At 49.1% G+C, this 16,128-nt stretch overlaps 2 protein-coding genes across 2 annotated transcripts in view; both read right to left on the minus strand.

Moving 5' to 3' along the window:
• The window catches only part of DIP2C (disco interacting protein 2 homolog C), an 840,898-nt gene that overhangs the window by 747,815 nt on the left and 76,955 nt on the right, over positions 1 to 16,128 (minus strand). The gene's annotated exons all lie outside the window — the stretch shown is intronic.
• ADARB2 (adenosine deaminase RNA specific B2 (inactive)) overlaps positions 1 to 16,128 on the minus strand; it is a 526,169-nt gene that overhangs the window by 66,907 nt on the left and 443,134 nt on the right. Inside the window, exon 4 of the mRNA XM_050805463.1 lies at positions 7,728 to 7,842. Coding sequence (XP_050661420.1) covers positions 7,728 to 7,842 — 115 coding nt within the window. The remainder of the gene's footprint in view (positions 1 to 7,727; positions 7,843 to 16,128) is intronic.

Consider the following 16,128-nt stretch of genomic DNA (forward strand, 5'->3'; position numbering starts at 1 on the left):
ACTCATAGTCAAAGAGACCAGAATAAAATGAGTTTAGTTGTGTTGCCTTGAGATATAGTGTTGGATTTTCTTTTCTCGGTGAAGTCTTTTGGACAATTAGATTAAAGATAGAATTGAATGCTCAGTTATGAGTTAATAATCAGAGAAGTGCAGAAGTGTTTGAACAGCTTTGATTGGAGTACTAGACCTTGAGAGAGTGTAGCAAAAATATTTTCTCCTCCCTTTCTCATGTTATTTCCATCTACCCATTTCCTTACTTGGGATAAATGAAGGCATTTGGTGAGGATTTAACTCACGGCCAGGGCTGCCAGTCCTCTCCTTAGTTAATTCAGCTTTGAGGGTTTTCATCGGCACCCTGTGAATTATTCCAGGCTAAACTATTTAAATGAGCCATAAGTGGGATTCGGGTGGAACAAATGTCCAGTCAGTGACTAATTTTCTTTTCCTCTCCATTTTTAGGAGGGATGTTTAGTAGAAATGTGTCAGCATTCACACTACGCAAGGGTCAGCATTGGTGTAGTGAAATCCATCCTGCATCTTATAGTTTAAACCTAACAGTTTAAACCAAAGATTTAAAATCAATTGCCCATCAGTGCTCCTTATTATACTGGGTTGTCGGCCTCCATGAATCTTAATGTGCCTGAACAGACCCACAGAGACACAGTATCAGCTTCACATTTCTCGGTATCCACTTAGCAATCATTAAAATCAATTCCTTGAAATACAGATGATAATTCGCCATCTTTCATCACAGCATGAGGTTTCTGTTTAAGGTTTTTTGTCCAGTTCATTTGTTTCAGCTTATCTTCCTCATGCCCGACTGGATGCAAATAAAAATACCTTGCTTTTAATTTTAAGATCAAAGTGACTGCCAGTCATTCAGGGGAGACAATGAAAGCAAAGGTTTTGAAAAATTGGGGGAATAAACTCCTTATACTCCGCTTCTCTTAGGTCCTTGTGAAGATGAACTTACACAGATGCTCTTTGTATGATGGAAAGAGAAATTTTAACTGTATTTAAACTGTCATGGTTTCTAAAGTGCAAATGGGAAAATCATGTTTGATAACCAGTTTTATCTGGTACAACACAATAACACAATTCTTTATTCAAGCCAAAAGCATGGCACAGATAGTACAGACACTTTTTTTATCTGATGTGCTCATTTTAGGTTCAAAGCCAAACATATGAAGCAAAACATAGTCTACATTTCAAAACTTGGAAAACTTATGTTCCGTCGTGGAATTAATTGGCACTTCTGTATTTTCCCTAATAAAAGAGGCCAGACCACTTCCCTCAGAAGGGTTTCCTTGTTGTCCTGGGCTGTTTTTACAAAGTTCAACTTTACCAGGCTGTTTTCAAGAAATGTGCATTTTTCCAGGGCAGTTATAAGTCCAAGAAATTTGTGGCGTGATAAAACTGGACCTTAGTTTAGATGGGAAAGAATATTTATAAAAGCCATGGTTTCAGAACATGTTTTGTAGGCTAGACTAGCAAAAGTTTAAACACGAACCCCTAAAAATGTACTCTAGAAAACTCCTTTTTTTCTAGTTATTTACTTAATAAACTCAGAAAAATAATTTCCCATAAAGAGGTAATGCGTGGTCACCACCGGGCCTTGATGCCTACTTCCAACAGGAACCTGGAGCCGCGAAGGATAAAGGACCATCAGCTCCACGTTTCAGCTCTGCCCAGCCCGCAGGGCGTCAGGAAAGCCACTTGGCCTCTTGATCTTGGTGTCTGCATTTCCTAAAGCGTTAATAAGAATTCCTGCCTTCCCCATTTATCGGGGTTATGTCAATCAAACTGATTAGTGTATGTAAAAATGCTGTCAAAACTGTAAATCTGCATATTAAATGCAAGGCATCACTATCAACAGCCCCTTTAAGAATCATTCTCTCATGAAACACAAGAGTTTCTAAATAAAGCTGTACCCTGACAGCTTGGCTAGTAAGTGCTGTCAGGGTTCAAGAGGATGGGGAGAACATTTGCTTTTCTTTGTCCGGTGAAACGAGAGGATTCGGGAGGTAACAAAGCTGAACTACTGTGTGATCCAGAGAACGGTTGAGTGGGACCCATGCCCCCGCGGAAGACGCCCTGAGGGAGGCCCACGCCCTCCCGGAAGACCGCCTGAGCGGGGTCCACAGCTTCCTGGGAGACGGCCTGAGCGGGGTCCACAGCTTCCTGGGAGACGGTCTGAGGGAGGCCCAAGCTCCCCTGGAAGACGGCCTGAGAGGGGGCCCACGCTCCCCCGGAAGACGGCCTGAAGGAGGCCCACGCTCCCCCGGAAGACGGCCTGAGACGGGGCCCACGCTCTCCCGGAAGACGGCCTGAAGGAGGCCCACGCTCCCCCGGAAGACGGCCTGAGACGGGGCCCACGCTCTCCCGGAAGACGGCCTGAAGGAGGCCCACGCTCCCCCGGAAGACGGCCTGAGGGAGGCCCACGCTCCCCCGGAAGACGGCCTGATATGGGGGCCCACGCTCCCCCGGAAGACGGCCTGATATGGGGGCCCACGCTCCCCCGGAAGACGGCCTGATATGGGGGCCCACGCTCCCCCGGAAGACGGCCTGAAGGAGGCCCACGCTCCCCCGGAAGACGGCCTGAGAGGGGGCCCACGCTCCCCCGGAAGACGCCCTGAGCGAGGCCCACGCTCCCCCGGAAGACGCCCTGAGTGAGGCCCACGATCCCCCCGAAGACGGCCTGAGAGGGGGCCCACGCCCTCCTGGAAGACCGCCTGAGCAGGGTCCACAGCTTCCCGGGGGACGGCCTCAGTCAGGTCTACGCTCCACCGGGACACGGCCTGAGCATGGCGAGGCTCCTTCCGAAGACCTGAGCAAGGGCCCACGCCCTCCCAGGAGATGGCCTGAGCAGTGTCCAAGCTCCCCCGGAAGACACAGTCCACGCCCTCTGAGAAGATGGCGTGTGAGTCGGAGCAGAGAAGGAGTTGAGAGAATGAGAGCAAAGCTTCCAAGTGGCAGAGAGAGCAGCTGCCTTCAAGGTCAGGCCTGGGAGGGCCCAGGTTCGGTGGCTACGGGTCCGGGGGCAGCAGTGCGTGTTCTCCTGGCATAAGGCTCACAGGATTATTTTTAATAAATGGCTGCGGCAGTTGGCCAAGCGTCCTGCTCACTGGGGAGAATGTCTGAGGGTGGAAGCACTTGTTCAGCATGAAAGATGGAGTCTCACGCTACAGGGAGGGAAGGACCACCTGAGAAGGGTCCAGGGCCGGCTGGGACCCCACCTCATTGGCGCTGGCCGGGGTGGGGGCGCCTGCCGGGAATCCTAAGGAGACCTGAGCTGATGGAAATGGGCCCTGCGCCGCCTTCCCATCCGGGCGGGAGCCTGTGGGAGAAGGACCAGCTGGCCACAGAAGACACCGCAGAAGACACCAGGCCAGCGCCTACGATACCAATCTAACGTCTCGTTCACAAGTGTGTGTATTCAGACGAGAGCCATGAGCAGGACACGGGAGAAAGACCACGAGAAACAGAAAGCCACTGCCCCTGGCCTGGAGGACACGGGCCAGGGCGTCTCCTCAGAGGAGTTGAACAGAAGTTACAGCTACAGAACGAGAGGCTCCCCCGGAAGACACAGTCCACGCCCTTTATGAAAAAGGAAGAATGGAGGGTAAGTGAAAGACTCAAATAATGAAAATAGGTTGCAAAAATTAGGAGGGAAAGGCAGTTGATGAGCTGTAGGATAAATTTAAGAAATCTCCAAAAACATCGAGTAAAAGAATGAAGAGACCAAAATTTAAAAAGTAAAAGCAGAAGATTAATAGAGAGTATTGAAAATTTAACAGAAATGTGTGTAAATGAAGGAATTCTTAACACAAATGACGTGAAAATATACGAATAGCTTAAATATGTCAAGAGAGGTGAATGGCTCATACCTAAACATATTCTTAAATCCAAGTTAAAAAAAGACCTTTCCCCCTCCCGGGTAGGGATGGGTGCTGGTCACTGCAGAGAAAATGTGAGGCAGGTCAGAAATATTGGATAAAAAATAATGGAAACATTGCTTCAAAATACTGAGGGAAAATAATTGAAAGCTTAGAATTCCCCACCTGGGAACCTATTGAGACGGATGAGAAGCAAATCAAGGCATTTTGAGATGTGGGAATATTCACAAAGTTGATCTCCCATTGTAGATGATGATGCTTGAGGAAGCTCTGTATGAGGGGAGACAAAGCAGGGAAGAAGACAATGATCTCGGAGATGGTGTCCCACTGGAAGAGCAGGACGCGGGGTCTGCAGAGCATGTGCCTCGGTGGGCCTGGCTGGGGAGTTCTCCGGGAGAGAGGCAGGTACCCTCTGCAAGATGCTTCCCTGGAGGCCTCGTGACAGCATGTATGGTAAAGGCACAATCTTCCTCTCTCTTCTTTTTCAGTAAGAAAAAAGAAGACATTCCAGAAAAAAAAAAAAGCACAATATTTCAAAAGTGATATAAGCAAGTCTAGCAACACACGTGAATCAAACTTAAACACAACACAACTTGGAGCTGGGGGTGTAGGCAGAGCCTCTGTGTGTCCTGACGCCAGGCAGCCAGGCTCCCTTTTCAGGGGAACTGTCCTGGGAAGGTTAAACGTGGTTCTGCTTGGCTCTGTGGTGGGAATATCTACAATACTCTCATCAGATAGATGCTGTTCAGCTCTTACAATCACTCAAAAGACAAAATAGAGAAGACTTAATTATGGGCGTAAGAAAGGATATAAATACCAGTGATGATGGTGTAAAGATGTAACATGTAATTGGGAGAAGTGGGGAAGGGGCTGAGGGCTGCCACCTTCAATGCACAGAACGGAGTGAACCCACACCTTCTAAATTTGATGCAATGAGAAATAAAGGTTTATTATCTATAATTGTGCATTACAAACAATAATGGAAAATGAAAAAGTATCAAATGTTAATAGCAAGAGTCAATAGATGTTATCTAGAACTGAAAATCTAGAAATATAGAAGCAATATAGTACTTAGAGTCACAAGAACAAAATTTAAAATGGTTAGAGTGGCTTCTGAGAGTGAAGGGGAGTGAGGGGTGGAGTGGGAGAATATGGCTTTTCATTCAGAAGTTCTTTAGAATCTCTACCATATGACTGCATTAATTTGATAAAAATAAAACTTCTGTTCATAAGTATATATTTCTCTGATTATATTTCTCATAATGGCAAAGAAATGGTCTCTGATTCATAAACAGAACTTTCAGGAGCTAATTAATGTGAGAGAGTTGGCATCCCATCCACTGGAGTGGCAAATTGTGTTTTATTTCAAAATAAGTTTAATTTTAAAACATTGTGACATATACAGCAACTAGAACAAGACACATTACTCTGAGAATTTCTTAGGCATTTGCTTGAATAACTGAACTAGAATTAAGATGAAATGGCACATCAACTTTAAGTAAATGAGTATCTAAAAATATTTGTATTAGTAATTTTGCACATTTCTAATTTTTTAAAATCAATGTTTATCTCTTTACAATAGGAAAGTAAATTTCAGCAAGTTATTCTTCAGCATTCAGAAGTCACTAATTAGTGAAGCTCTACCTTGTGAAGTCTCATTTTCATATAATAAGTTTAATTCATGTAGATAAATTGCCTACACATAAAGCATTGTATTCACTGGCAACTCAGAAGTATCATTTCCCCAGAAGCCTCTGTAAAACATTACTATTTTCCACATGAAGTTTGAGAGTAGCTTCCAAAACTTGCCAGATTTGTTTCCCAGAAAGATGGAAAGATATTGGACAATCACAGTTCTGGAGCCGAGAAATGCTAAAAAATTACTTTCCAAGTCATACTGACTTATGCTTCTGGGGCTGGAAGTGCGTTGCACAATAAGGAAGCCAGGGTGGCTGGTTCCCCTCCCCTCCCCCTTCTACTCCCTCCCCCAACCCTCCCTCCTTTCCTTTCAGACCAGGACACTAATTTAAACTGAGTTATTTAGAAACCTGTAGCAGAAATCTCTGTAACACTCCACATTTTAAAATTTACCAAAGTTTTGTTTATATGGACCAACAACTCTGTGTGTACATAGTTCTTTTATAGTTCTTTTATATTGGATTTAAATTATTCTTTAAGAACCATTCCCCACTGGAATATAAGAGCCACAAGGGTGTTTGGTCTCTTGTTCTCTGCTGTTTCCCCAGAACTTTGTATGCCAGGCACTGACTAAATAATTTGTAAATGAAACAGTGCCATTACCAATAATTAACTAACACTTACATGGTACTTGCTATGGGCTAGGTAACTTTCTAAGAGCTAGAAATACATGAACACATTTAGCCATCAAAATAACCTGATCAGGTAGGTGTTGCTGTTATCCCTGTTTTTAAAGGTGAGAGAACAGAGTCCCAGCAAGGCTCAGTGGCTGGCCATGAGTCGCAGAGCTCTGTGCAGGTGGGGCTGGATTCTGTGCTAGGATGATGCTTTTGGCCTGCCAAACTCACTGCTCCCTTAGTGAGACTGCTGTACCCTGAGTGGGGGCCGTCTCTTCCTTGCAGCCCCGTGGGCCTACAGAGCAGTGCCCAGTGTATGGCGGTGCCCAGTTGATGGCTGCATACTGGAGGATGAAGGAATGGTCACCTCCAGCAGGGATGAGCTTGGTGGAGGTGAACTCTTAGCCCTCAATTTAGAACATTCCTAATTCCACAAAGAGGCAGATGTCATCTGTGTCTCAAAGGTGGGGCAGGTGCTGGTGGTCAGGGCGGGTCTGGTATATTTATATATTGCATGATCTATTTATAAAACAACTTTACCTTTCAAAGCATCTCATATTCTAGATCTCACCCAGTTACATTGTGAGGAAGCAGTTTCATTTTCATTTTACCAGGAGGCCCACACTGGGAAGATTACACAGCCAAGACATGGCACTGGGTGCTGGGTTCCAATATTCCCACACCCAGTAAGATTGGAGAGGACCCTGCCGGCCCAGCATGGTTGAGAACCATGCCAGTCATCTGGTCCTTTATTTTTCAATATAAATATGTTTGTATGTCAGGTCGATGGTCTTTTTCCACCTTAGATTTTGCCGGCACATGCAGAGCAAGCGTGTGTGTGAAACTTAATCCAAAAGTCAGTTACTATTTTACAGTAACGACTCTCAAGTGTGTGAGAGTGTAATGAGTGTGACAAGGAGGTCATTACACAGTTGTGAAAAACTTTGGAAATGGAAATGGTTGAATTCAAATAACCCGCTGGCTTGTTATTAATGGGTTGGTGGCTTGTCATTTCCACAGTGCTGACTCATCAAATTTAGCCCTCATTCATTTTCCCCCATCCTGGCTGACTGGAGATGCCGCCTCCTTGGCTGTCAGCATGCCCCTCGCGGCTGGGTCACCCATATTTCTTAGAGTGGAATTCACTCCCTGGGTGTTTGGGATGGGGAATCTTGGCAGAAACGAGAGCGTTCCGGGGTGGGTTACACCCCAACGAGAGGGACTCAGGACTCTCAGGAGACTTGGGTTCTCCGGAAGGGACTGGCCAGGCCCCCCAGAGATGGGGGATGTTTGTGCAGAGCTGGGCCCTGGCAGCCTAATCACAGCACCATGGTCAGGATGGCTTTTCCTGCTAATACGCTCTGGCCACTGATCTCTGTGTATCCTATAATATTTTGTCTTTCTTTGCCACAGCTTGGTGTGGAAGAGAGAGCCTTCTGGCCTCCAAGATCAGGTAGATGCAAATGCTCCTTTCTTTAGAGATGAAAATGCCCACAGGAAAAGAGGAGGCGGCTACCTTTGGTCATGACGATTCCTGCCAGAGCTTTGTGGCGGGCGTGCATGGGCGTGAGGTCCATCGTCACCTCGCGGAACTTCTGTGTGACCAGCTGGGATATGGAGTCTGCGAATTCCTGAAAGACACAAGCACAGGCCTCCACGTTGGGCTAAGCAGGTGCCGCAAAGGATGATGGGCACTGTCCTCCCCATCCTTAGCCTCATCCCCATGTGGCCACACTTGGGCCTGCTCTCCTCCCCTTCTCACAGCCTTGTCCCCCACTGGCCACACGTGGCCTCTCTCTGGCTGTGCCCCCAAAACTCAGAATCATATTGAGTAGCTTATGAGTGGTTAACCTCAGCGTTGCTCTCAGCAGAAACCCTGAGCTCTATCGACCTCCCCATGGAAACAGTGTCCACTTCCCTCTCCCTGCCTCTCAGAGCAGCAGCTGGAGGAGTCTTTCAGGGAGGAGGAGGGGATTTTTACAGGGATGAGGGGCCACCAGTCTTCTGAGTATTCCAGAGCCAGCGTCTACACAGCCGGCAGTCTCAGGCTGCTCTCCTGGCTAAATGGCTGGCGCTGTGGCTCACTCCACAACCTCTTCTCACCTTCCTGCACATGCACCAGATGCACACATTCACATGCAACACACGACGCACCTAGGGCACACATGCACACAGGAATATGCACACACATGCACACACACAGGTACACGTGCGTATGTGCACACACGTACACACATACACGTGTGCCCCTGCACACCCCTTAACATAATTTGATGAGTGATAAGGCGACTCCTGGTCTCTGGAAAGGCAGCACACACAGTAGCATGTGGCAGCCAGAGTGTGGCTCTGTGGCCATCCTTTTCCCGGCTCCTCTGGGCCCAAGGCTGCAGCACTGCCTTTTCCTTGACGTGGGACCCCAAGCTTCTCACTGGGGGCAGTATGGCTGGCATAGCTGTTGCAGGCCTTGGAGTAGGGAAACCTGGTTGGACCCTCAGTTCTGCCACACAGGGGCCTGGGTGAGTCATTAACACCTCAGAGCCCATTTCCTAATTTACAAGCGAATCATCTTCATTTCCACTTATGGTGTTTTTGTAAGGATTAAATGTAATACGGCATCTTAAGTGCTCAGCGCAGTGCCCCACACTTGGTAGGAAGTGCTCAGAGATGACGGCTGTGACTGTTACTCTTATTATTTTCATCATTATCATCGTCTCCCCCAGTCACCACAGGCATTGCCCGAGCCTCTGAGCAGCAAAATCAATTCATCATCTCATCCATGAGGCAGGAAACAGTCCCTTTTTCTGATGGACCGGGTTTCCGCGTTTCCACCAGGCATGTGCTGATGTTGATACTGTGCAGTCTTGGGCCCAGTTTCCACACTCCCACCAGGCGTGTGCGGACGCTGATGCTGTGCAGGCGTTGCTGCTGATAAGGACAGCTCTCTGATTAATAACGATAAGAAAGATAGACAGTGTTTAAAAATCCCACTTGTAGGCAATAAAACATGTTTGTGTGAAAACAGCCCTGCCTGCCAGAAGCGAAAAACCTGCCACAAAACAACCTAGCCCCTCTCCCTCTTAATTCTTCTGCAGTAAAGGGCAGAAGTGCAGGGCCCGGTGCAGTCTCCTCTGCTCACCCCCGGGTTTGAGGGCCCCGAGCCACTGTAGCCCGTAGGTGATGTCAGCTCGTTTTCCCACTGTGCCGTGAATCCATACGGAAGCCCCACATAGGACAGATGGCAGATGAGCTAGGCTTCCCCTGAGGGGCACAATGCTGGCCTGAGAGGGAGACGGGACCCCGACCTTTCAGGGACTGCTGTGCGCCTGGAGTCTTCCTGGGTGCTCCCGGCCGAGGCTGCTCCCGGCTGTCCTGTCTTTCATGTCTGGAATCAGGTCCAGAGAGGGAAACCTGTGTCCTGGACACCCCATGTGCTGTGTCCTGGAGCTGCTGGAAAAATACCCTTAACTGGGGGTCTTTAAACAGCAGGCATTCATCCTCCCACAGCTCTGGAGGCAGAAATCTGAGACTGAGCTGTCCAGGGACCATGCTCCCTCCTGTGGCTCTGGGGAGCCTCCTTCCTGCCTCTCCCAGTTCCAGGACTCCGGGCGTCCCTGGGTGGTGGCCGCATCACTGCAGTCTCCGCCTCTGTCCCCATGTGGCCTTCTCCTCTGTGTCTGTGTCTGCTCTTCTGCCTCTTGTAGGGACAACTGTCATTGGATTGAGGGCCCACTTGGTCAATCCAGGATGAGGCCATCTCGAAGTCCTTAACTTGAGGATATCTGCAGAGAACTTTTTCTCAGTCACCGTCACAGGGTTGGATGTGTCTTTCTGGGGCCACTGTTCAACCTGCTGCACCCTCGTTTACTCTTCCAATGCATGCTGTCAAGGGAGAGCATAACTCTTAATTTTTTTCTTTTTCTTTGAGACAGGGTCTGTCTCTGCTGCCCAGGCTGGAGTGCAGCGGCACCATCACGGCTCTCTGCAACCTTGAACTTTTGGGCTCAAACAATCCTCCCACCTCAGCCTCCCAAAGCACTGGGATTACAGGCTCCAGTCACTGGACCAGGCCCCTGTGATAACCTGGTCTTCCTTGGTGGCCAAATCACACACAGTAGCCATGAATGACATCCACAAGGTGGTTGGCAGGCGGGAGCCTTCGTGACAGTCCTTGATTCTCACCTAGAAGGCTGGCGCTGCCCACTCTAAAGGTCAGGCCTGGCTGTGAGGTCGTCCGGCCCCTCCCTGTGCCCCCCACGAGCTTGCAGGCTGAGCTCTAAGCTGGGGTGGAGAAGAAGATGCAGGGGACAGAGGCCCACAGAGCCCTGGAGCCCCGAGAGGCCTCAGCTATCACCTCGGGCCTCGAGAAATCAGCTTCTGAGCACCGTGAAAGCGGGCGAAGGTGACATCGGCAGCCCCACCACAGGCTCCTGCAGGGCGTGCACCGCCAGTCCCATCCTGCCAGGACGTCCTGCGTCTCCCAGGGGAAGCATCCAGGCACAGGGTTGACGGGGCAGCCCTGCCTCTGGGACCAGGTGACGGGTGGGACCTCTGCCAGGCCCGGGACTTGTAGGCGCCAGCAGGTCTGGGAGATGGGGAGGCTGGCGTGGGGCCTTGACTTGGGGTGCTCATCCTCACCGGCCCGGTAAAGGGGACGGGGCACTGAAGGGCTCCCCGCTGGGCAGAGGGTCTAGAAAGCCTTGTCTGAAGCTGATGTCTGAGATGAACCTTGAAGGAAGAGTAGGAGAGCTTCCCTTTCTCAGGTGACAGAATGCAGGCTGCTCTCCCGCCGGTCGGCCCCACGGCACATGGGCAGGCGAGGGCAGCACCGATCAGCTTCACTGCACAGGCGTCCTGGACTCCAGGCATGGGGACACTTCCCCAGCCCGGGCGGTGGCTGTGGCAGCCTGGGGTCCACATCTGCCCCACGGGGTTCACTGTTGTTTCCCGCTCTGGAATCCGATTCTGGGTGATTCATGGGTGTTAATGTTGATTCGAGGACAGAACTACATCTTTTGCTTCTAAAACAGCTGTTATGGTGCCAGCCATCTGATTCCAGCACCCGCTGTGCTCCGGAGTTATTCCAAATGATGTGTGTAGCTGTTTCTTTGTTTTTTTGTTTGTTTGTTTGTTTGTTGGTTTTTTTAGGATGAAGTTTCGAATGTCTAAGAAGTGATAGCTTGTCCAGCACAGGAGGACTCTCTGTGTCACTTTGTGTCTGCCTGAGGGGCTCCAGCACAGGACATCAGGATGGTCCCAGACCAATGAGTCATAACAGTGCGTGCAAAAATAGATTTCACTGTGGAAACCGAGGGAGTGCTCTGTCCCCTTAGAGATGGGAAGACACACAAACAGTGACAGCAGGGACTCATTCTGAGCAGGCGCATTACCGGCCCAGGAAAGTGCCAATATTATCCTTTTTAGCTACTGAAGCAACGTAACCAGTCACACGGCAGGGGGTGGCAGAGACGGGAATTACCCCAGCTGTCTTGACCTTGACCCTTGCACTGAACTGGTGACCAGATTGCTCTGAGGACAAGCAGGATCTGAATTCAAGGATGGCTGCAGGCTTTTCTGCCTCTGGGTGCAGGTTCGAGCAGCCACGGCTGGGACAGAACACGGGTGAAGGTGGCCGGCACCCTGAGAAGGCAGCGGCCCTTGGAGGGGGGACCGTGGTGGAGCCTCGCCACCCACTCTCCACACCCTGCAGGCCTACACCCCTGCCCTAGGCTCCTACTATGAACCAAGCAGCCTGAGCCTCGGCTGCTCCCTTGTGGGGTCATTTGAGGAACAGCTGGGGTGGAATGAATCACATTTGGTTTGGGTGTCAGCATTTCCACAGATGAAGGCCTCCTCGACTCACTGGGGAGGGCTTGCATGGCCAGCAGATGCCAGGTGGACAGCAATGCTCAGCCTTCTTCCAGAGTGACAAGAGCCCCTGGCTGGTAGAGACAGCCTTGAACTGACAGAGCTGAATGGAGACATTGCTGGCTGGACAGTTCCACCCACCCCAGCTGGAGGAGGTGGGAGGCACAGCTGCCAACCGGGAGGCCATGGCACTCACGTGTGCACATTCAGTCCTGCAGGATGACTCCAGGCAGCGGCCATGGCACCCTCAAGGACATGGCACTTCCTCTCCCCAGGTCCACACATTTCCGACTCCACAGCCCGTTTCTTCCTTTCTTTCTTTTTCTTTTCTTTTCTTTCTTTCTTTTTTTTTTTTTGAGATAGAGTCTAGTTCTGTTGCCCAGTTTGGACCTCAGTGGCCCAATCTCAGCTCACTGCAACCTGCACCTCCCAGGTTGAAGGAATTCTAGTGCCTCAGCCTCCTGAGTAGCTGGGACTACAGGTGCGTGCCACTGTGCCTGGCTAATTTTATTTTATTTTGTATTTTTTAGTAGAGATGGGGTTTTGCCGTGTTGGCCGGATTGGTCTAGCATGCCTGACCTCAGGTGATCCTCCCACCTTGGCCTCCCAAAAGTGCTGGGATTACAGGGGTGAGCCACCACACCTGGTCCTTTTTTCCTTTTTAAAATTTCAACTTATATTTTGGGTTCAGTGGGTACATGTGCAGGTTTGAGTGATGCTGAGGTTTGGTGTACGGGTGACTCCGGTAGTGAGCACAGTACTTGGTAGTTAGTTTCTCATCCCCTTCCCTCCCTCCCCCCAGTATTCTCCAGTGTCTGCTCTTCCCATCTTGATATCTGGGAGTACTCCCATGTTTAGCTCCCACTCGTGAGAACATGCGGTATTTGACTTTCTGTTTCTGTTAATTCGTTTAGGACTACGTTCTGTAGCTGCAAAGAACATGATTTCGTTCTTTTTTTTAAATGGCATAGCCTGTTTCTCAATCCATTATGTCCTGCCCTGCCTCAGTCTCCAAAACTCCTTCCTAGGACCAAAAGGTTTCCTGTTCCCCTGTTTGGAGGTCCTCTCCCTCATCTGTAATCCACTGCCTTTAGAACTCCAGCAACATTCATGTAGGGGCCGATTCATGTTTTTTCCTGCACGATTACCTAACAGTTCATGTTTTATGATGTGACTCCCATGCAGTGCTGCATCTGTGGCTGGGAGCATGGCTTGGATGCGTTTTGCATTTTCATGGTCCTGCCATAGCACCGTGAGTGATCACGGCTGTCATCAACAGTGGCGTACCTCTCGGATGAATGACTGTGTGTATGGATAAGTGCAACTCTCAGGGATAAACTGTCTAACAAGTAAAAATTTCAGAAAAAAGTTGGTTATTATTTTTTTCAACCAGTTATTATCAGCATTTTTTCCTCAACCTTATCACACTGTCTTCATCTGCTGGGGCTGCCGTAAAAGAATACCATAGACTGGGCAGCTTAAGCAACGGAAATTAACGTTCTTACAGTTCTGAAGCTGGAAGTTCAATATCAAGGTGTTGGCCAGGCCAGTTTCCTTCTGAGGCTTTTTCTCTTGGCCTGTGGGTGTCGCTATCTTGTCATGTGCTACATGACCTCTCCTTTGTGTATGCATGAAGATTGAGCAGGACCAGACTCCGTGGCATTATTTGTTTGTTCATTTGTGTGTATTTGAGACACGGTCTCACTCTGTTGCTCAGGCTGTAGCACAGTGATGTGATCATAGCTCACTGCAGCCTCAACTTCCTGAGCCCAAGTAATCCTCTTAGCTCAGCCTCCCAAGTAGTTGGGACCACAGGCACAGGGTGCCATACGTGGCTAATTTTTCAATATTTTATAGAGGTAGAGTCTCACTATGTTGCTCAGGCTGGTCTCAAACTCCTGGGCTCAAGCAATCCTCCTGCCTTGGCCTCCCAAAGTGCTGCGATTACAGGTATGAGCCACCGTCTCCGGCCCGTGGAGTCATCTTTAATAAGGACACTAATCCACTGGATCAGCTGCCTCAACTCCATTACCTCATTTTGCCTGAAGTACTTCCTTAGGGTTTTGGACTTGCTTGGGCCCTGCCACCCTTTCCCTGTTGCCCCTTTCTCTCTCTTGGAAAGGGACGTCTACTCCATGCCTGGCTCACTGTTGTATTTTGGGAACATGGAACCTGTTTGGGTTCCGTGGTTCACGGCTGGAGAGGAGAGCTCAGCTTCAGGGTGGGCGAATCGCACCATGAGTCCCATCCATTCCTGATTCAGGTGATGTTTTGTTGAAGCTCTGGACTTCACAGCTTAGCGTTGATGCTGGAATGAGTTAAGACTTCTGGGGCTGTTGGGATGGGATGAGTGCATTTGCCATGCAAGAAGGACATGAATTTGGGGGAGGTCAGGGACAGGATGTTCTCAGCTGAATGTCTGTGGCAGCGTGACCTCTTTGGCTCAGAGTGAGTGAGCTCACTCTCTGGTGTCACCTCTTACAAGGACACTAATCCCATCAGATCAGGGCCCCACTCACGGCCTCACTTAACCTGAACTACTTCCTTAGAGGACCCATCTCCAAATACAGCCACACTGGGAATTAGGGCTCCAACATATGAATTTCGGGGGACATGAACATTAGTTCCATCGAACAAAACATGATGTCACCTGAGCAGCTCCCTTTCTGAACCCGTGTCATGCATTAGCCTGGTGGGTACACCTTAGGGGCAGGCACCACTTGCTCTCTGCCCCTCATAGGCTTTATCCAGAAACATGTGGACATGCAGGTGTGGACTGTCCCTCTCCTTCCTCGACACATGACAACATCTCCTTGCTTCCAGCATCGAGGAGGGCTGTGTGACCAGGGCTGCCTGTTGAATGCTGGAGGAAATTGTGTTTGCCATTTTTAGGTGTGGATCCTGAAATTCCTAAGTGATGCTGTGTTCACCTCTGAGGCTCTTTTCCTCCTTTTCATCAATCCCTTGTTTCCCTCTTCCCTCCTTACAAGCTGGATTCAGAGAACCCCAGGATGGAGCCACGAGAGGGTTGGGGCCAGGGTGAAGGAGTTAGCTACAAGCCGAGCACTGCACAGCTTATTTATAGTGCGCCACTGGCTTTGGGGCTGTGGGTTACAGCAACAACATTATTAACTCTGAGTCACACAGGAGAGAAATCCATGAGAAAAAGACAAAGAAAACGTGGCAATCGAATTGAAGACTTATGCAAATAGTGCATAAAGTCTTACAACTTATAAATAGCAAAAGTCTCTGCACCATAACTCATGATTGATTTGACATGTGTGGTGGATCCATGATGAGCTGGTCTATTGCTGATGTCACATGTTCGGTAGGTCCAGATGATGACCTCATCTCCATTTAGGTGCTCTTCAGGCCTGGAGGCAGGTCTTGAGCATGTGCTGGGGGATCCCCAGGCCTCAGGGATTAGCTCCTCCTCACTGTTCTGCTGGCCAGTAGAAAATATTTTTGTTATGAAAGTAGCCATTATTAGGGTCTCAACTATGGAATGCTAGATTTCTGTGTATTGGTGGTTTGTGGATTCAGATATGCAATAGGAGGCCCAGGCAAAGCACCATGTGCTCATATGCTTTGTGCTGGTCGATCCTGGTCCAGTGGAAAGACGTGGATTGGATAGCTCCAGCACTTGTTTCTGAGAATTGGTCCAGCTCTCATGCAAGTCCAGCCTTGGTGAAAGATAATTTGCATGATTTCTCAGCATGGTGCCAGCAGGGCTCAGGAGTAGCCCTGAGGGGTGCACAGAGACTGTCGCCCCAGAATGACCCAGCATCCTGCCCCTCAGGGACTGCAGGGTCACATGGAGAGGACATGGCACTAGATTCCTGGGTGACTGCTCTTGCTACACTCCTAAGCCCAGGAAATTTCCATGAGAACTTTTTTTTTTCCTTTTAAAAAGCCAACCTCATCTCCTCCTCTATAATCCTTTTCTCTTTATTCTTTAAGTTTTAAATTGAGGGGTGCTTGACACTTATATGCAGCATATTTTTCAACTAACATTTTATAAAGGTAAATGTAAAAAGAGAAAAGCAAAAATT

This window comes from Macaca thibetana, chromosome 9, assembly GCF_024542745.1.
Source record: "Macaca thibetana thibetana isolate TM-01 chromosome 9, ASM2454274v1, whole genome shotgun sequence".
NCBI lineage: Eukaryota > Metazoa > Chordata > Mammalia > Primates > Cercopithecidae > Macaca > Macaca thibetana.